Source organism: Chinchilla lanigera, unplaced genomic scaffold (genome assembly GCF_000276665.1).
Source record: "Chinchilla lanigera isolate Chin_1 unplaced genomic scaffold, ChiLan1.0 scaffold00012, whole genome shotgun sequence".
Lineage (NCBI taxonomy): Eukaryota > Metazoa > Chordata > Mammalia > Rodentia > Chinchillidae > Chinchilla > Chinchilla lanigera.
Window position 1 is genome coordinate 14,538,312 of NW_004955413.1, and position 21,815 is coordinate 14,560,126.

Sequence of the window (21,815 nt, forward strand, 5' to 3'; positions counted from 1 at the left end):
TTTTTTTGGTTTTTCTCGGGTACCGGGAACCGAACTCACGACCTTGCGCTTGCCAGGCAGGCGCTTTTGCCGCTGAGCTAAATCCCCAGCCCCTTCTTTATTGTTTATTGTTTTGTTTTTTCTGGTACTGGGAATCGAACTCACAACGTCGCGCTTGCCAGGCAGATACTGTGCCCCTGAGCTACATCCCCAGCCGCTACAATGTGTTTTAGATGGGCATTCGTGGGCACCTTTGCACAAGATCAGAGGTTACTGACCAGAATTTCGTGCTGCGTGATTCAGAGCACCAGCAGTATTATTTGGGCACTGGGAAACAAGATATTTTCCTAAATTTGTAGTTTCTCCCTCCTGTGGATCAGGAAAATCCCTATTGATTGGCCTCTGGAGGTCTCTTTTAAAACTATTTTTATGCTGCTTTTCTCTGCTGCTTCCCTCTGCTGCTTCATTAGTGGGTACTGCTGACTTCTCAGGGAAAGGCAATTAGAGCTCTTTCCCCGTGCTTCCCGCACAGGCTGTTTCAACAAAGGGCGTAATTTAAGAAACATAGCAAATAAGCAAAATTTGTGTATCTCATAAATGTTGCACAAATTTATGAATAACTGAGTCATAGCACGTGTTGAGCCAAAATATTTATTGTAGACAGAGCTGTTGAGGGAACAGGGTGTGTTGAAGGAAAAGAAGCCCCGTGCTGAAGGTGGCTTCTGTCTGCTACCACAGACCTCAGCCGGAGAACACTGCACCCGACTGAGTGGAAGAAAGCTGGCTCTTGGTACCATTTTCCTTTCAATGCAACTAGAAACCGAAAAGCAACTTATGTTTCAGAAGCAGTGTATGAGGAAGTTGCATGTGTGTGAATAAATAACAGTGCCTACAGACTTGGTTCAGCACATGTTGAAAATACATCCCACCGAATTTTAAGAACACAGTATCTAATGATTTGCTAGTTCTCCTAACATCTCAGCTACTAGCGGAAAACTATTAGCTTCTAAACCTAGTCATTTTTTTTCCTTCATGACAAGTTACTTTATTTTTTTTTTATTTTAGAAAGAAAAGGAGGAAAGTACTAACAGACAGACAACATTTTACAAACTAGCAAAGGATCAGTACAGACATGACAGTTACAAACAGAGTGGTAGGGAATTAACAATGCTTGTTGTATTACATATTGATATATGCAAAGTGGTTTCTCATGAAAACAGATATAGACATACAAAGCTGATCAACCAAGGACTCATTGACAAGTTACTTTAAAACCGGGTTTCACCGAAAATATGACTTAACTAGAAAATGAGCTCTAGTTGGTCTTTAGCATGGTGATGGCCAGTGTCCTGCAGAAGGTTATACCTCACTGTTCTCTTGCTCAGTGGCTTTTCTGTAATGGCAAGTAAGGCAAAAATAGGCTGGTTTCGGGGGAAAACATGAATAGACTCCGTTAAAACAGAGAGCCATGAAAGTAAATAAATGCTTTGACTTTGAAGAGATTTGGTAAGCATCACGAATCTTTCATTTCAAGCTTGCTTCAAACCCCAGCTATGGACTTTTATCACTTTCTTTTATATCAGCACAGTGTTTAGGAGTATTCCATGATAAATATCCGAGCATAATCAAATTTATTATGAATAATTTTAGATTGAATTTGTTTGAAATATACATAAACTATGTACAAAGCAAGTTTTTCATCTGAAAATTAACTCATTTTTAACATTTCTTTGTTAAGTTTATTGGCATATTTTAGATATACATAAGGATCATGTTCATCATAGGAAATTTATACCCGTATGTAATATATTTTGATTCTTCTTTTTTGTTTTTTTTTGAGACAGGGTCTCACTGTGTAGTTCAGGCTGGTCTTAGACTATGCAACCCAGACTGGCCTCGAATTTATAGCAATTCTCCTGCCTCAGCCTCTCAAGTGCTGGCATTACAGGCATCCACCACCATGCTTGGCTGAAAATTAACTCTTAATAGCCACAAACTAGAGCAAAAATTATTGTAAATTGCAACTGATCAGAATGCCAAGTTAATCCTAAAAAGAACTTCCAATTTGTGACTAAAAAACATACTTTCAAAATTTCTAATGAAGATATGCAAGTATATTGGCATCTAATCTGCTAGCAAGTAAGCCAGGCTGCATTCAGAGGCGCAGATGGCTAACTGCCTTTGGGTGGTAAAGGGTCATTTTAATTAAATTTCATCATAAGAAATTCCAAAGATATAATGGATAGTTTATGATAAATATGACCTTTACAGCCTTCATGATCTCTTTTTCTCCCCTAGGTTTTATAGAGAAAGTGACAACTGAACTATCTGCGTCCATCTACCAGCTAATTGACATCTACTGCAGCAGTTTCTACGCAGATTTCCAGCCTGTCAGGGCACCCGGAAGCATCTCCTCTGCGCACCCTGGCCTGCGTGCACATCTTAGCTTCACCGTGTACGCAGCACACAACATCCCAGAGACCTGGGTGGACAGGTGAGGGTGACTTTCCACTGGAGGGTTAATTCCTTTCCATAGAACTTCTAATTAGATTGAATGTTACTGATCTTGTGCTTATTTACAGAGACAAATATTTCATAGAATTTTTGAAAATTTCTTAAAACTACTATGTAAACATTCAGATTTCCAAAGGATTTTTTTATTATTTAAGTTTATTGGTACATTTTAAGTATGCAGAATAATCTCATTCACTATAGAGAATTTGTACCTTACATGATATAACCTAATTCTTTTTCTTCCCAACCCCCTACCGTCCCTTCAATCCCTCTTCCCTGCCTTATTTCCCTCTTCCACTCTTTGTATAAAAACTAGTTGCTGTTGTCAATGTAGTATTACAGAAATACAAAATGCTCATCCTGTGAAGTGGCTGCCCTAAAATTTTCTTTTTCTTATTTAGATTTAATTGACTAATCTAATGAAAGAAAATTAAAGAAGATGAGGGGGTGGAGAGAGAAAGAGAGAGGGAGGGAGAACATAACATACAGAGAGATAAAGAATATTTTAAAATAGGAAAAAAAAACTGATTCCCATCAATTATAGTGGAAGATATTTCATGAGCACAATATTTTTTTGTTTTGTTTTGCTCTGTTGTTTTATTTGTTTGTTTGTTTCTTTCCAGTAGCAAGAATCGAACTCACAACCTTGCGCTTGCCAGGCAGGCACTGTGCTGTTGAGCTAAATCTCCAGCCCCTGAGCATAGTACTTTGAATCTGTAAAATCAGCCAAGGATTTTTGTGGTTGCAATAAAAATGAGTTACAATTATACATGGAAATCACTGGCTTTTGGAATGAGTTGACATTATTACATCATTTTTTAATACCTTGCTTAGGGTAATGTAACATAAAGTTTTGAATTTCTTGTAGGTTACATTTACAAAATAATACTGATTTAAATTGATAGGAGAATAGTAAAGATATCTATTAATGAATATGATGTATCTACAGCATTGAGCACCTCAAATAAAAACTGAAAATATTTCAGTAAAGATAAATAACTTTAGTTTAGTATTTTCAGAATATATAAATATTTATTAGTTAATTTAAAAGAAAATCTTGTCTATTAAAAACTATTACACAGTTTTTTAGAATCCAGGATATGGTACTTCCATGCTTTTCCTTTTTTTAATTTTATGATGAATTTTAAAAAGCCGATATACACTATAACCAATTGCTACTTCAGTGAGTGTTTTCTGTTTCTGAACTATCAATATGTATTCCTTAATTTTAGTTCACATGGAAAAGCCTTTATGGCTAGGTACACACAGATAATGCTATATGCATAGAGTACGTATATATGTATGTGTGTGTATAGATAGATAAGGATATATGCACTATATATAAATACATAATACATTTTTAACTGTAAAATGCATGAGTAGATTTAAAATGCAATCTGTATTTGTATAAATATAATCTATCTGTCCACCTCTCCTTTTTCCTATTTCTCTACATAATTCCTGTTTTCAGAGTAAAAATACTGAGAACACTTTAAACATTTTTAACTTTCATTAATGATAGAGGCAGATTTGTACTTATGTACATAAAATTATAGATTTAAAGTAATGACTTTATTTGAGAGTCTCTGTGATCAACAAGAACATTGATAGGAAAAACAAAATTACACTTGTCATTTATTAGAGGAACAAACTATAACCAAGGCTGGAGACAGAAAAAAGACACCACTATTCTTCTAATCTATGGACCAACAACCAACCTTACAAATTCTGGGGAGAGGTCCCAGTAAGATGTCTTACCTGGTGACAAATTGTGCCCTCAATGGAGGATTCCCTAGGGACCTAGCTATTGATTGGTACAAATAAATTACCCCAAAATTTACCATCATCTCAGAGCAAACATGGATGAGCTCATATTGTGAGGGTCAGGAACCGGGGGAGTACTTTTGCTGATTGGTGGGGCTCAAGGAGGAGCAGCCAAACCAGTAACTAGGGCCACAGTGATTTCAAGACTGACAGAAGAGTCCACTTCAAAAGTTACTCACAAGCTTATCAGCATTTCTCAGATCTTCACAACGTGTAGGTTAGGGAATCTCCATTCCTTGCTACAGAACTACCTTTAAGCATCCTCAAGTCATAGCAGTTGGCCTCCCCTGAGCAAACATCCATCAAGAGAGACAAAGTTCATGAGCAAGGGAACATCAAAGAGAATGAGGGAGTGTTTTAGAACCTAATCTTGGAAGGGATAAACCATTGCTTCTGCCACATTGGTATCCTGTGGGAAAACATGGTACTGGTTTCGAAAACTAGGGTGCAGGATCACTGGAGACCACCCTGCAAGAAGGTCTGGAAAGAAACAGCAGGAAAGAACCTAAGCCAGAACTATCTCCAGAAGCATAAGTACTGACCAACCAGGCACAAAAGATAACAACATGACAACTTTTTGTCTGGTTTTAGCTATAAAGAGTAGATCTAAGGGCACTGAAGTAAACTAATTTGTTAAGCCACAAAACTCTAAAATAAGAAGTAGTTGATGAATTTCAAACTGATTTGTGCTCTACTTCATGACTCTGCCTTCAGAAAAGTCCCTACACAAGCTATCAAAGACAAATGAAGACATATCTCACTTACGGTCACTTGATTAAACAAATCCTTTCTGTGATTCATTACAATGATTAATAATCCATTCATATTGAACCAAAATTTCTCATAATACTGGATAGAAATTATGTTTTAGCTTTATCATTTCTACAGATAGAAAGATTATTGTACTCAATGATGAGATAAGTTTCCCTTTTTATTTTTATATTTCATGGTGCTCTTTGTCTTAATAATTGCTCAACATGTTTCTTCCATTATGCCTGTTCATTATGTTTGTTCCATTATGCCACGTTCAAATGACAAGGCACATGTGAGTAGGACTGTATTTTTTAACCTATACTAACCAAGACACTTCCAAATAAATAAAACATGTTCCATAAGAATTTATTGAAAGTGTCTAAGTAGACTCCCTTCAGTAGAGGAGGGAGTACGACTTGGTTTGAGATTATTACATGGAGCTGAGAGAAGGAATATTTAGCCTACATCATGTTATTGACAAGGACAGAAATAGAAGCTGAGCTGGAACCTGTGAAGAAGTGACAAATGTAAGAGAAGGCACATCAGGGAGTGAAGTAGGTATTGTAGCTGAGATACATCCTTGGGCTTTGGGACCAGCAGCTCAGAATCAGGGAAAGTGACACCAGAGCTATCAGTGGCCGTGGAAGAGTGACTGACTAGCAATTGTGAAACTTACTGTTAGCATGAATGAGAGCAGAACAAGACACATTTTATTAGGAAGTTATGTTAAAAAGTTGATGAAAATTAGTTTTAAAAATCCCTTAAATATCTCATAAAGTATAATGCCAAGTTAGGGTAAATAGGATGCAAAAATAATTGTGCATAAATATGTAATGTGTACAGAAACGTACGTTAGGTGATAAAGTAGAGTCACTGGCATTTTTAGTTATAAGAGACTGTGAACATACGAGAAAGGTGGAATTCTTTCTTACCAAGAGTATCTTTCTTTACGGTGAGGATTTCCATGGCTAGAGGCTCCTTGTCATATCACTCTACATATAAGCTTTCTTGTTGCTGGGACAAAATACTTGACACTTGAAATTTAAAGGGGGAGCACTTTGATCCATCTCACAGTTTCAGAGGGTTCAGTCCATGTCACTGGTTCCAAAGCAGAAACATCGTGGCTGAAGGGCATGGTGGAGGAATCTGCTCATTTCATAGTGGCTGAGAAGCAGAGTAGAGAGGAAAGGTGCCAGAGACAAAGGGACCAGGTACCAGAATAGAGCCAACATCACACATCCGGGAACCCTCCAGACATACACAGAAATATGCTTTGCTGATCCCCTAGGAAGCTCCCAAGTCAATCAAATTGACAATTAAGCTTAACAGTCACACTTTGCCATCAAAAGCACATGTGCACTGTCTAAGATCATCTTTCATTCATCTCACTCAAGTCTCATTGATAAACTTGGCTTGTGGTATAACCATGCAAAGGAATGTCTGGAAGATAAGTACAATACCTCTTAATATAAATACTGGGCACACACCAACCAAATATTGGTGTATAAACTAACATAATGGATTTTGAGTCAAAAAGCATTATTAAATGTAAAATCATGATATAGTAGTAAAATATGTAAATCACAATAAGAAGAGTTTTTTTAAAAAATGACAGAAATGCAAAGAGAAACTGATGGACTACCATCATGGTAAGTGATATCAACATTTCTCAGGAATTAATAAATTAATGAGGCAAATTGAAATATATATGGAAGAGAAAGCTAACACAATGAACAATCTTGATCTAATAAATTTTTGTCCTATACTCTACTGGAAATAACTTGAACGTACAACTTCTTTTCAATGGAGAACATATATTTTAAGTGACCAAAAACTGTATTATAAAGCAAGTCCAAACAAATGTAAAATAACATATAAATACAGATCTCATCCACTTTCTACAATGTGACTGTATAAAAGAGCAATAATGAAACACATATAAATAAATGTATTTGTGAATTCAAACATGTATTTTTGAATAAGTTGAGCTGTCAAAGAGTTTGGGAGTTGGGATTTTTGCTGTTCATTCCATGCTGAGCTGGGGGAGAGGTGATAGCTAATAAGAGCCAGTGTCTTTGCCCTCAGCATCCCCAACCTTGTCCCTTTCCTGTGAAAACTTAGGTGCAAGAAAGACAGAAGCCACTCCCTTGGGTACTGAAGTTAGGTGGAAGTTCCAGCCTTCTTTTTCTCTTGCTGGGGACTCTGGCAAATGGGTGGCACCATGAATTCCCTACCAGCTTTGATGAGGCTGGCTTTGTACTCAACTAGGGTAGAGGAGCCTCTTCACTGGCTCCTGGATTTCCCACAAAAGGAATTAGTCATGTATTGTTGAATTGGTGTCACCACGGGCAAAGGAGGATCTTGGTGCTGCTATTCTGCAGTTTTGCTAATGCGCTCAACATAAATCCTTAAAGCCATTTGTAAAGCACACTTTACACAAGCAAACATGACTTTATCCTTTGACTTTTGACTATAAAAATAATTGACCCATTTACAAAGCTATTTCCTTCAATGTGTTAAGTTTACTGAATCAATATCGTTTCTTTTAGCTATAAAGCATTTTCGTTTTCCTGCTGGCTTACATATGCTGGAAAGAAGTTGTGCCAAGTGAGAAACAACAGAACTATTCCAGTCAAAAAATTATTTTTTTTCTTGGTCAACTGGAGTGAAACGTAAGTTTAATCTTTATTCTAACTGGATCATTTTTTAGTAAAACTTAGCTCCCCTCCTTTTTTTTCAAACAACAGAAATGATTAAAAAATGTTACTAGCTCTAGATTTGATACATGGGTGTGATAAATATGCTAGTGCTAATACATAAGTGCCTATTAATTCAGCAGATTAAAAGTTCATTTAAAAGCCTAGACAACTGTCTAATCCATACTATTGAGCTGAGTAAAAAAGAAATCAGAAAAAGGAGTTATTAATCATTCACATCCTCCAGAAATCAGAAATTATTTGAGTTGGGGAGGATGGTCCACATACAATGCAGAAGAAAGAAATCATCTAATAATATACATAATTTCTATTTTCTCATGCAAGTCAATTACACATTTGCTACAAGTTCTTTAGCAATAAACATCCATATATTGGGTAAGTTTGTACCTAACTGGGAATGACTATTTCCTTTTTCTTCCTCCTGTGGAGATCTGTTAAGGCAAAATTGTCAGGAGTCTTCTTAGCACTGTCCCTGCTCTCCACCTCCCCTGGCTCCTCCTTCCCCGTTCTGTTCTGTCCTCCCTCAGACTCTCAGGGGACTCATGTGCCCCACCCATGGCATTGTCACAGGTACCACTGCTCTTCCTCACCACTCCTATGGCTGATCCATTGGTTCTTTGCCATCTATTTCTCCACAGCCTCTACTACTTCACTGATGAGGAATAAGCAGTGTTATTCCTATGCAGCTGGAAGAAAGTTTTCCAGTGCATTCTTCTTCAGCTGTTCCAGAAGATCTGGCTTTCTTAGAAGACAACTCGCCACCAAGTCTCAGGCTTTCCCACTGAAAGCATGCATCAGAGACCTAGGAGTCTCAGGGTGGTGTTAGGACAGCCCCAACTGCCTCTGTTACGGTCACGATGTTCAGTGGAGACTGTCCTGAGACGTGGCCTGCAACCTGCACTTCCACACACATCCTGCTCCTTCCCATCCCATCACAAGCCAAACCTTCTCTGTTCCCCGACCTTTACCATCCCTATGTTCCTTTCTTTCCTTAAGTTCTTAATTCCTTTAACCAAAGACCTGACCTCAGTTACAATATCCTTTTCCCTTGTTACAGAATCTTTGCTGTTTGTAAAATTCTGCAGTGGCTTTTCAATTCTTATGAGGCAGAGAACAAATCTGATAGCATAGAGCACAAAGCTCTCTATGGTTTGGTCCTACTTATCTGTACCTTCATTTCTAGAATTAGACCCACTCCCTTCCTCTGCACCTAATCTGCATCCAATCTATTTATCCTGCTATGAACCCACAAATCACATCTGTGTCTGGGTCCCTGATGTGTTAGAACTGCAGTGATTCCACTTGCCCACCTTGGGAAGACCTACTCAGCTTCCATCTTCTCTACAAATGCTTTCTGTATCATGACATTATCCACCTCTCCTTTGTTTCCTGGTCTAAACTCTGAATTTCTTTCTAATAGTAACTTAATGGATACGTTTGTTTTTATTTGTCTGCTTTTACAAATGATACAAAGATTATTTCTAAAAAAAAATTCAGTCCTCAGCTGCCCAAACAGCACAGGACAGAATAAAAGTACAGTAAATACTGCTGGGCTAATTAATGAATTTTTTGTGACAGAGATCTCCTTAAACAAAAAAATTAGCAGAGTACGGTGGCACACACCTGTAATCTCAGCATTCGGGAGGCTGAGGCAGGAGGATTGCAGTGTGTCTGAGGTCAGCCTGGGCCACATAGTGAATTCAAGGTCAGCCTGAACTACTAAATTACCTGGCAAGACCTTGTCTCAAAAAAATATATACATATAGGCCAGTTCAACTGCTAAAATTATTTTTCTGGCTTAACTAAAAATTATTCTTGGTTATTTCAAAATATTGGATTCATTTTCAACTCAGAGATTCATACTATCATGTAGATAATTCAGTAGAAAAATCTAATTCTAAAATCAATTTCAGAAGGAAAATCCCAGAATAAATTTAAAAGAATTAGTACTTTGGAAAAACCTATATTTTATAGGTTTCACTTTCTTATGACTGTTTGAGTGTTATTTTTCTGTGAAAGATACTTTCATTCTTCCAATAGTTTATTACTTCACCCTAAATATAATCTTTATTTTATTTCTTTTAAACATATTTACTATTTTGTAGGGTGCCTCTGATATCCTTTTCATATTTTATTAACATGTACTTACTACAGCATAATTGGAAGTATATTTCATTACTAGAATGTAAATTTAAGGATAAAAACTTGTGATTTAATAATAATTAACATAGGTTATGAATTTTTATGTTCTAATCATCATATTGCATCACTGAATTATATTATTTCATCCCAATTTATAACAAAAATATGAAGCAGACATTGTCATTCCCATTTTACAGATCAGGAACTCCATGTTTTTCAATTTTAATTAACTTACCCATGCCTTATAACTGGCAAACTGTTAAACTAACTTCAGAATCACCCTGACTCCTTAGCTCGTGTGTTGAATACATTTTATTTTCTTTTCTTTTTTTTCCTTTCCTTTCTTTTTTTCTTCCTTTCTTTTTTGCATCTGTCTGTCTTTTTTTTTTTTTTTTTTTTTAACTTTCTGTTCTGGGGATTAAACCTAGGGATTTGAGAGAAGTTATATTGCAGCCCTTTTTTAATTTTTATTTTGAGACAAGTTCTTCTTAAATTGCTAAATCGTCCAGACTGGGCTGGAACTTGGAATCTTCCTGCCTCAGCCTGCCCAACTGCTGGAATTAAAGGTGTACACCACCACATACGGTTCGCATATTGTTTCTTACCAACATGTAAAATCTTGGGATGAGTATTTACATTCCATGAAAGTGCTCACGTCTTAATTGAAAAACAACCAAAAATGATTTTTGCCGCTATCCAGTTCTCCTGCCTGCAGCCATCCTATTATATTCCTCTACTTTATAGCATGACTTTCCCAGGGAATTTACTTTCTTTGGATTTTTCCCTCTGCTCTAAAACTTACTCCTATCTGGGCTTCATCTCTTCTGCTAAACTGAAAATGTTGATCAGAGTCATGAGCACCCTGCAAACCTAACTCCAGCTCTTATTTCTCCCTCCTCACCCTATGAGACACATCAGAATCATTTGGTACTGGTGACCTCACGATCCATCTTGAAATTTACACCCCACTTGACTTCCTCCTACCTCACTGATCTTTCTTTTTCATCTCCTTTTCTTCTTCAATGTTTATGACTTTAAAGCTTAATTCTCTTCCCTGTTGTGTGTATTCTTACTCTGCAGGTTTATTTTACAGTCGCATACCTTTAAATACCATTTATAGACCAACAATTCCCAAACCCGTATCACCACCACTCCAGGCTCCCGTTACAATCTCCACACTATACTCCCAACTGGTCTAATACTGAATTCCTGGTCTCACATTCCAAACTGCTCTGCCCATGTTCTGGATAACTAGTTCTATTTCTAATTGTCCAGATCAAAAGCTATCAACTGGTTCTCCTCTCTCAGACCCTGTGTTCAGGAAATCTTATTGGCTTTCTCCTCAAAACATACACAGTGTTCAATCCTTATCCCTCCACTCGTCTAAGCTACTGTAATGTCTCTCCCCTATGATCACAGCCTTTGAATAGTCTTCTAGTTCTATTGCACCTTGTAGTGCTTCTCCCACACAGTTAAAGTGATGTCTTCACAATGTAAGTCAAGCCTCAAAGTACTCTATTTAAAATTCCATAAATGACTTCCTGTCCTATTGCAATCACACATAAGTCAAACTCTTTGCAATGGTCATTAGGAGAGTTCTTTTTTTTTTTTTTTTTTTTCTGGTAGCGGGAATTGAACTCATGACCTTGTGCTTGCCAGGTGGGTGCTGCACCACTGAGCTAAATCCCCAGCCCCTCTAAATCCCCAGCCCCTGGTCATTAGGAGAGTTCTGAGCAAAACATTAGGTATGTCTCATTTTCATTATCAAAAACTTACTCTGATTTAAGAAAAACTGTATAATATAGAAAAAATTTTAGTGGTTATTCATGTTTAAATAGGTAAGGCAAATTTATGGCTAAAACTTGAAGTTTCTGCCTGTTTTTCAGGTAAAAGGAAGCAATTTTATTCTACTTATTGAATTGTCTAATGAAATATTTTTATTCTTTTTTGTCTAAAAAGTTTATTCCTTTTGCTTTTAAAGTAGCCATGCAGATGTTTAAAAAAGGTTGTCCAACGAATGTGAGATTATTCTGACTTTAAAAATCCATATACATTTACAGGATGAATAAATAGCTACTGAGAAAGCATGTTTTCTTCCCACAGAATTTATTTTTATTAATAAAAATGAAAGCATTGAGTTTGGCAGTAACTATCAACTGTAACTTACCTAAGTTTTGTCATTCTTAATATGAAAATCTTACTGGAAAGTGAAGTTATAGATGAAGAAGACATATTTAATGAAGAAAAAAGAACATTGTAGATAATATGAAGGATAAAGTGAAATTACAGCTTCTGTCTTAATGCAGAAATATGAAAATCTAATAGAAAGTCAATTATGGGTAAAATATTCAAGAAATTACTCTTTCCACAGTATCATCAACACTTTATGTCACATTTCAGCTCCTTTAAGACAAGAAATAGATCTATATTATCTTGTGTGAATATTAAAAGGATGAAAGAGTAATACAGCAAAGACTTTCAGTCTTAAACCCCTAAACATGGAGCATTTTAGTAAACCTAGATCTCATCAAACTTAAAAATGGAAGATTTTTCTCAGTGTAGTCTTTCTTTTCTTTGCCTTCCTTACCTTAGTATTTCGTCAGTCTACACAGGAATTTTGTTTTGTTTTGTTTTGTTTTGTTTTGTTTTGTTTTGTTTTGTTTTCTTTTGTTTCCAGTACCGAGGATTGAACTCACAACCGTGCACTCTGGGTAGGCGCCGTGCTGCTGAGCTAATCCCCAGCCCCCAGCCCCAGGAATATTTTTTAATAAATTTGGATCTTAAATGCTCAATGGTTAATAAAATAATCACTTTGAATATAGTGAATACATTAATAGAGTGCTAATATATTGTGTACAATTGTCCATGGATTGTGTTATATCATAGTAGTTTCATTTTGTGGTAAGGAGAAACAGGGCTTAGAAAAGTTGAATGAATATAATGGTTCTATGTCAACAGGGACATTTTCTTTAATATTCAACAGCAAATTCAGACTCACTCTCTCTGCATACATTCAAATGTTGACATCTCACAATTACTTCCACTCTCACTTCTTTCTTGTCTCCTGTCAGTTAAAATTACTAGCTATATTGTAATCCAGAAACTAGAATCCACCATTAATTCTTCATTGTCCTGTTTCACTCCTATGCTGATAACCAAGTATCAGTTATCCATTTTACTTCTAAAATAGCCTTTCTTCTTTCTGCCTGCTCACTACTGTATTCCTGAATCTGGACCCATTTAGCTGAGGGAACACCATACAGAACAGAGAGATTTGCAATTCCTCATGGTCCCTGGTTATCAAGGCTGAATGCTACACAGGAACTAAAAGAAGAGGTCATAGATGTTTCATCTGACCCAGGTAAGGGCTCTCCCTAGTATTCAGAAGAAAAAGCCAATTTCTACTGTGAGAAGATTCTCAGTGTTATCGGAACCTTCAGTAATATAAACCTCCTTCCAGTGGACAATAGACTTTGGTCAGCTCAGTCCTGTAACAGTCACACACTGGTTAAGTAATTAGACATCACAGTTGAATTGGAAATCACAAAGCCGGTAGATTCTGTTCTTCTCATACTCCTCACTACTGAGGCCAAGCTGCTTAGTTGCTCTTCAGGGCATCTTTCTGTTTCTGCTTCCTGTTCCTTGATGATGCACTTCCTATGACCCGTCCCCCTCTGCCAACCTTTGCTGAAATTTTCCCTTTCCTCCCTAATATTTCCTTCTTCTAGCAAACACATTGCCTCATCTCAGCCTTTAAGAATTACTTATGTCTCTTTGTTTCATAAATAATTCTTTCCTAAAAACCCTGTTTCTCTTGAGGCTCTTGTTCCAGATTCTAGTCATTTCTACAAAACAAAGATGACTGGAGGAAAAAAAAAAAAAAGAATCCCTTACCCCAGCCCTCTGTGAGGGACTTCAGGTCCCAAGCTCAGTTTTCTGTCAAAAAATTCTTCTTGGCCACTCATGCCAGCCACATACACCCCATCCAATCTGACGTATCACATATATGTTTCTTTTTATATCATGTATGTGTTATTTGCAGTCTTCTGGACACTGCCCCACACATATGGGTGGCTTCAACATCCAAATGTAAGATTTTCTAAGCATTAACAATTCAGTTTATCCTTAGTTACTTCTATTTTGGCTGTAATATACAATGTGTTCTGAACCTGAGAATACTTTTTTTTAAAACAAATTTACTGGTACATTTAGTTATACATAATGTTCATAATCATTATAAGGAATTTGTACTATATATATGCGTGTGTGTGTGTGTGTATATATATATATATAAAATATATTTTGATTCCTCTTTTATCCCAATCCATTCTCTTCCCTTCAACCCCTCTTTCCCTCTCTCTTTACAAAACTCTGTTTCTATTTTATTCTTTGTTTAATCATTTTTTCTTTTCCTTTTTTTTCTCCTTCCCCCATACTAATTCCTCTTTCCTTTTGAACATTGTCTTCCCATTTCACAATATTTATTGTATATTTTAGTCCTTATTAATTCTTTCAGTTTCTCACACCAGAGAGACAATGTGATGTTTATACATGTGAGTCCGATTTATTTCACTTAAGAGTATGGTCTCATGGTGCATCCATTTACCTAAAAAATGTCTCAAAGTTATCCTTCTTTATGGCAGAATAGTAATCCACTGTATAAAAAACCACCTCTTCTTCATCCATTCTTCAGTTGATGAGCACTTTGGTTGTTTCCAAAGACTACCTATTACAAACTGTGCTACTGTAAACATGGATGTGCGTATATCACTGTGGTATGACGTTTTCAGTTCTTCTGGAAAAAGACACAGAAGGGGAAGTGCTGGGTCAACTGAGACCTCAAATCTATTTTTCGAGGAATCTCCACATTGATACAGTGATTGCACCATTCTCCACTCCCACTAACAGTGGAGAAATTTTCCTTTTCCCCCACAGCTCCACTAGCATTTGTTATTGGCTGATTTCCTGATGATAGTCATTCTTTCTGGAGGAAGGTGGAATCTTTATGTTTTTTTAATTTGCATCTAATAACCAGTGATGTTGAACATTTTTTTTTTCATATATTTATTTGCTGTTTGTATTTCTTCATCTGAGAAGTGTATATTCATCTCAGATACCCATTTTTGGATTGGGTCTTTGAATTTGGGAGGTCTGCTGCTTTGCAATTCTTTGTATGTTCAAGATATAAATCCCTTGTCTGAGGGAACAACTGGCTAAAAATTTTTCCCACTCTTTGGGTTGCCTTTTCCCTCTGTTGATGATTTGTTTTTCTGTGCCAAAGCTTTTTATTAGGATGAGATGTCAGTTATTGATTCTTTGCATTATTTCCTGTGTGATCAGGGTTTTGTTCATAAAATGTTTGCCTGTACCCATGACTGCAAGAGTTCTGCTGATTCTCTCTTCAGCAGATTTAGTGTTTCTGTTTTAATGCTTATGTTTTGATCCATTTAGATTTTAATTTAGTGCATGGTGAGAGACATGGGTCTAGTTTTAGTCTTTGGCATACTGAAAGCCAGTTTTTCCAGCACCATTTATTGAAGAGACTATCTTTCTTTCAGTGAAAGTGTTTGGCTCCTTTGTCAAAAATAAGGTGGTTGATTGTGTTTGGAGTTGTTTTTGCGTTCCTAATCTGTTCCACTGTTCCTCAGGCCCATCATTTTTTGCCAGTATCATGCTGTTTTGCTAGTGGCACAGTAGCTTTGTGGAATAACTTCAAATCAGAAACTGTAATGCCCCCTGCCATACCTTTGTTGTCGAGAATTGTTTTTACTATTCTAGGTCTTTTCTGGTTCCAAATGAATTTTAGGAATATTTTCTCTAGTCCTGTGAGATACGCTTATGATATTTTGGTTGGGATTACATTAAATCTGTACAACAATTCTGGGAGTATGGCCACTTTTACTATGTTGATTTTTCCTATTTATGAGCAAGGGATGTGTTTCCATTTTTGGATGTCCTCTTTGATCTCCTTTTTCAGAGTACTGTAATTTCCAATGTAGATCTTTTGCTTTGCTAGATTTATTCCTAAGTATTTCATTTTTTTGGATGCTATTGTGAAGGGTGTGGTTTCCCTAATTTCTCCCTCGATGAACTTGTTGTTTGTGTACAGGAATGCTACTGATTTTTGAATGTTGATTGTGTATCCAGCTACACTACCTGAGAACACATTTTTACAGTATCCAGGAATTGTATAAGTATCATATTTCACTGACCATTCCTCAGATTTCTGGACCTCATCATTACCCAGGAGAGCGCAAATTTAAAATTGTAGACAACTTTGTGTGCCCCTAGCTCTCTCTTTCAAATATTTCCTTTTGCGACTTAGGAAAGAGTTCAAATATTTTTGCTTGACCGAGTTCTTTAGCATTCTGGCAACCACCTCATTCTGTCTTTTCTACTTATCAGGTTGACCTCACCTTTTGTGCTATCCGCAAAGAACCACTCACTATTTTTCAGCTCCACCTAATCTTTTTATGCGTACATGTTCTTGTCTATGTCCTTTTCTCTCTGGGATACTCTTTACCAAATCTCCATCTCACAAAACCCCTCCCAACTTACCCTTTAAGACCCATTTTAGTGACTTCCTTACTTCTCCAACTCCTTAATGAGAGTTTTGTCATTCTTTCTTTGGTGCTTACAATAACTTGAGGACGGGGATGGGGATTTAGCTCAGCGGCAAAGCACCTGCCTGGCAAGCGCAAGGTTGTGAGTTCGGTTCCTGGTACCAGAGAAAAACCAAAAAAAAAAAAAAAAAAAAAACTTGAGAACAAGTACTCAAATTATTACAATTTTTTGAAAACAAGCTTATTTGTCAAAATTATGAGTATGATTTTCATTTATTCAATAATGAATCATTACCCTATATCAATTTTATTTCCATTTTTAACAAGATTCAACCAAAAATCAGAAGACATATCTCTAATCTAGTAGTTAAATAATTTTGTTCCATACTATTATGTTATCAGAAAATATTTACAAAATGTTATTGTAGTTGGGAAAATCATGTTACTACTTTTTATTTTCAGGATCAATTTTCCTCTTGAAACCAAATCACTTCCAAGGGAATCCATGCTCACAGTAAAAGTGTTTGGGATTGGCTGTACAAACAACCATCCAAATTTATTGGCCTGGACCTGTCTCCCATTGTTTCCAAGAGAGTAGGTATATCATCTGTGATTTATAAAGTTCCCATCTTAATAAATCCTTACTGGAACTAAATGTTTTGCAGGATATGGCATGATGAGAAAATCAAAATGATATTTTATTCTAAAATGAAGTATCTCAAAATAAATTATGATGATTAAAAGCAGAACTGAAAAGCAAAAATGTAGAAATGGCTTTAGAAGTGGACCTCATGCTTGGCTTGTCAGCTAGGTCAGTACAGTGAGAAAGTATGGGTATGACCAGTCTCAATTACTTTTTATTCTCTGACTAGCCAATTTCTCTGGAATTAGTTACTCAAAATGATTGGGATTATTATAGTCACTGAGAAAAAGTATAAATCGTGAAATTCTGATGAAAGGAAAATTATACAGAGTAATTGATTTACTGACCTTTAATTGCCAAGAAGAAATATTTGATAACTTTACTGTGATTTTTTTTTTGAAAGTAAATCAACCAGGAGTTTAGACATTCTCTCAGGACTAACAGCCATTGAATAATTGCATTAGTCATGCTCTTAGGACAGTTAGTATTTAAGCTTCTTGATTAAATAATGAATGATCCCCTAGGTTGTTAAGATAAAAATGTTGTAGGGGCTAGGGATATAGCTCAGTGGTACAGTGCCCTTCTGGCAAGTGCAAGGTCCTGAGTTCGATCCCCAGCACCAGAAAAAAAAAAAGTTAGAAAAGTTTCAGAAGCATCAGATTTTCACCTGTCAAGACTTGCTTTAGAATCAAATGACAAAAGTCAGGTTGTTCAAAAATTACAATCCATATTGTTATGTCAATATTGTTACAAAATACATTTTTGCCTTTGCTGCTTGAAAAAGATTTGATAATATAAAAATATTAAGAAAACTCTGTTAGTTTTGAATTCTAATACTTAGTGTAAATAATCATTGAAACAAACATGATAAATCTTTAAAAATTTCTTTTTTGGATTAATTCTGATCTAGGGTGTGTGTGGGGGGGGTGTTGCTCTATTACTAGATTTCATGCTTTAGCCCCTTTCTATATATACGCTGTTTGAGGATAGGGCTTGTGTTTATCTCTTTAATGTCTGTCATCTAACATAATGTCTCATATGAATAGGCAATCAATAGAGGTTTGTGTGCTAAACTGAATTGGAAAAAGAATCAATCCCTATAGGTGGTTTAGAATGAAAGATTTTAAAGGGTCTACAAGAAACAGTTTAGCCCTAAAATAAATATCTACTGCTGTTAGCAGACATTTCAAAGATCCAATTTGTGTGCTAAGAACTTTCATTACTTTCTCACTAGGAGCAGCTACACAGGAGTCCTTCCTTCTCATGAGAGAATTCTTTACCATTTCAATTGGAGTATTTGTAAGATCTAGCACTTCTATAGAATATTATTTCTAGTTATTCACTGAAAAAAAGCTCAACCTATTTTATTCTCTCTTACCATCAAGTATCCTACTTTGCATGTATCAATAAATATTAACCATATAATGTCAGGAATATTTTTTGTCTTTCAAATTAATTGTCAAAGCTCTTTGGGATGGTTTTGATAGTAAAACTGCTGCTGCCACTTTCTTTTGCCATGGATAAGTCCCCACTGGTAAACATTTCCTAAGCAGGTGATTGTGGAATGTGAACATCCAAGAACAGTACTATTTAGAACTGATCCATGGTGATAGTTTTGTAAGAGAAACTTTCAAAAGGAAGAGATGAGGAGGTATCACAATACTCAATTTATTTCAACTAGTATTTCAATATGCATTTGTAAATACATTTCCAACAGACTGTATCTAATGAAAATCGGAAAATCTAACTCTTTCTTGTGCTAAACGATTTAAAGAAATCCAGATCTTTTTAAGACCTTAGAAATCTGTCATGTGTGGCAGTTGCAGAAAGGCAATGACCCTCATATCGCTCATTGTGACAAGTTGCAGAGATTATGATTAAATTTGTTTGATACAGATATTTCCAGATCTCAGACAACTGGCATCTTAATTTCGTTTCCACTCAAATGACCCCGACCATAAACATTTAGTATTGAGTCTTCTAGTACAGTTTGAATTGACCATAGCTAGCCATGTGGAATTGTATGAGCACTTATGTCATTATTGTTTCCAACATACAAATAAACTAAAACTAATGCTTCCAGTATGCCTACATTTTATGGGTTTCCAGAAGGTTTTCAAAGAAGCAACAGTGATTATGCTTGGATACATCACTTATAGATGCATCAATTATGCCTAAAAATAAAAAATAATAAACTTCCATATTTTCAAGCATGCAAATTTACTCTTCATCTGCATAAAGAAAAATAGCCCAGTCCAAAGGAAAAATTTGGCCAACAAAAATTTATAATCTTCCTTTTTTGCAGACAAGACTTTCACTGTATCTGCATACACAGGGTCTCCACACTGCAGCAAGAAAGTGTTAGGCTGGGCTCAAAATTTTCACAAGCTCTCTCCCCAATTTAAGTTCACAACAAATACCGTGGTAGTTATTTAGCATTTTTAAAATATGGTGAGCTGTTTGAACACAGAGTCACCATGCTGACTGAACAATAGAATTTTAGAGAAAAGTTATAAAATTGAAGTGCAAATATTCCCCAAAGACTCCAATTTAATTGAACGGTGGTTTTGCCAGGGCATCAGTATTTTCAAAACTCCCATGATGAGAAAGCCTGAGAAAATTAAAAACTTGCACAAAATTTTAACAGAGGCCTAAAATTAGTCTTAATCCCCAAACCATTTGATTCCTTAGACAGTAGGCTGACTTGCTTACCCTGATCTGTGAGTAGATAATCCTTTCAGATATACCTTCAAAATCAAATTACCAAACTATTGTCCTTCATTCATTCCTTATTGTCCTTCTTTCTGGACCAAATGAGAGATCCTCAGAACTCAATTAGTCCAAATAGTTCTTTGATAGGTGAAGCACTCTGTCACAAAGGCAGGTCAAAAATTTACTATCAGTCATCAGTCTACTTTAAAATAGAGCAAGAACAAGAGCAGATCTGACTTCTCTCCCTGGCTTTTTCTAACTTAAGCAGGTCCACTTACTACTATTAGGAGCCGTACACTACTCCACAAACACACCTGGAAAGCTCACCACTCTGTAAGGGGATCCTGCCTTAGCCTTGGCTGGATTCTGCTCTCAGGCAGGAAATCAGTCAGAGTCAAAATTCCAAATAATTTTATAACATCAGATCTTCAGGTCCTGATAGTGTCTCCTTTCCAAAATCTTCTTATTTCCTGGTTCCGGAACACCAGAGAGAGATGCCTGTAATCCTACAGCTAAAATTAATTAACTATTTCATCAAACCCCTTAGTTTATTGCTTGAGGAAACATGGACCCAGAGGGGAGAAAACCACCCAGTTATATTCTTGGTACCAAAGATTTGGAGTTGGGCATCCCAGTCAATGAACCTGGAAAATATTCAAATTGGAAAGATCCTTAGGGATATTCTTGAAGAAATATTTTGAACTGTTATGCTCAGCAATGTAATTTGTTTCTAATGGCATCATATTCAAAACTCTGAACACATTGGAGTAATGAGGAGTAGTCTGTGTCTACGCTGTGTGAGGAGAATTTTCATCCCGCTGTCCAGTCTAATTAGAATCTCCCCAGTCTCAACCACCAGCAGAACCCAAAAGCTGTATAAAATCTCTTTGGAATACCACTAATTTGGTTCAAGAAACTGCAGGAAGCTTAGCAATTAAGGCTGGTTAATGAAGATAGGATCGAGATGTCCTCATAGATTGTCTTTGCCAATATATTTTCATGTGTTTCTCACCTCCACAATATTTTGCGTGTTTAACTGACAAAATAAATCTTTTCACAGTAGTAATAAATTAAAAAAAAAAAAACTACCAGTATTCCTTACCTCCCTGATGTTTAAACCATTTGCATCTTCTTTCTGACATCATCAATACCCTTAGATGTATTCTTTTCATATTTTAATTCCACTTACCATTTCCTCGTCTATGGAAATTAACATTGCAGTATTTAGAAAGATACCCAAGGCTCAGGCTATTATTGGAAAGCAAATTAACTAATACTAAGCACGAAAAGCACCTCAAAAAATGGTACCAAGTCTGCTTCCATCCCCTACTGAATGGCTTTCCAGAACACGTTACTGTATATCAACTTCTTTTGGGTCTAGAAGTTCATTCCTCTTGTGACCTACTTCCTGGTAGCACCCTCATACACACACCTATGTCAAGTGCTCTGGCTTCATTCAGCCCCTGTGCTTCAGGATGGGGGTCAGGGTGACTTGAATATGGATTCTACTCAAGGACAGAGATGGCAAAAACTGATCACGAGACTTTTCTCCTATGGGAGACAGTTTAGATCCCTTAGATATTCTAGCATGTGGCTAATATATACAAATGAGTGAAACTGCAGCTATGCCACATTCTACAAATTAGATACAAAGAAAATGCAAAGACTATATCACATTATTCCTCATGAGCTCCAACCCTCTAACTATTGAGGAGAAAAAGCTTTGCCATCTATGACAAAGTAGTAGTCATTTTAATAGTGCTTTCAGAAGTCTGCAGTCTCTTTTGGATAAAAATGTTTATTCACTCAGCTTTTTCACACCTAATTGTTTTTCTAAGGAAGAGAAAAGATGCACAGGATTAGAAAAGAAAGGGAAAAAACTCAAAAAGATCCATTGGGCCTACAGACTTTTGATGTCCCTATCAAAACTGTTTGTCACAGCTGAAGTCCGCAGCTACTGTAGCTTGT

The 21,815-nt window shown here is 36.3% G+C and overlaps 1 protein-coding gene across 3 annotated transcripts in view; it reads left to right on the plus strand.

Annotated features, from left to right (window-relative positions):
* Pik3c2g (phosphatidylinositol-4-phosphate 3-kinase, catalytic subunit type 2 gamma) overlaps positions 1–21,815 on the plus strand; it is a 309,948-nt gene that overhangs the window by 83,936 nt on the left and 204,197 nt on the right. For all 3 annotated transcript variants that reach the window (XM_005379037.2, XM_005379038.2, XM_005379039.2), the window contains 3 exons: positions 2,278–2,473; positions 7,620–7,742; positions 16,955–17,086. In XM_005379037.2, the coding sequence (XP_005379094.1) occupies positions 2,278–2,473; positions 7,620–7,742; positions 16,955–17,086 (451 nt within the window). The remainder of the gene's footprint in view (positions 1–2,277; positions 2,474–7,619; positions 7,743–16,954; positions 17,087–21,815) is intronic.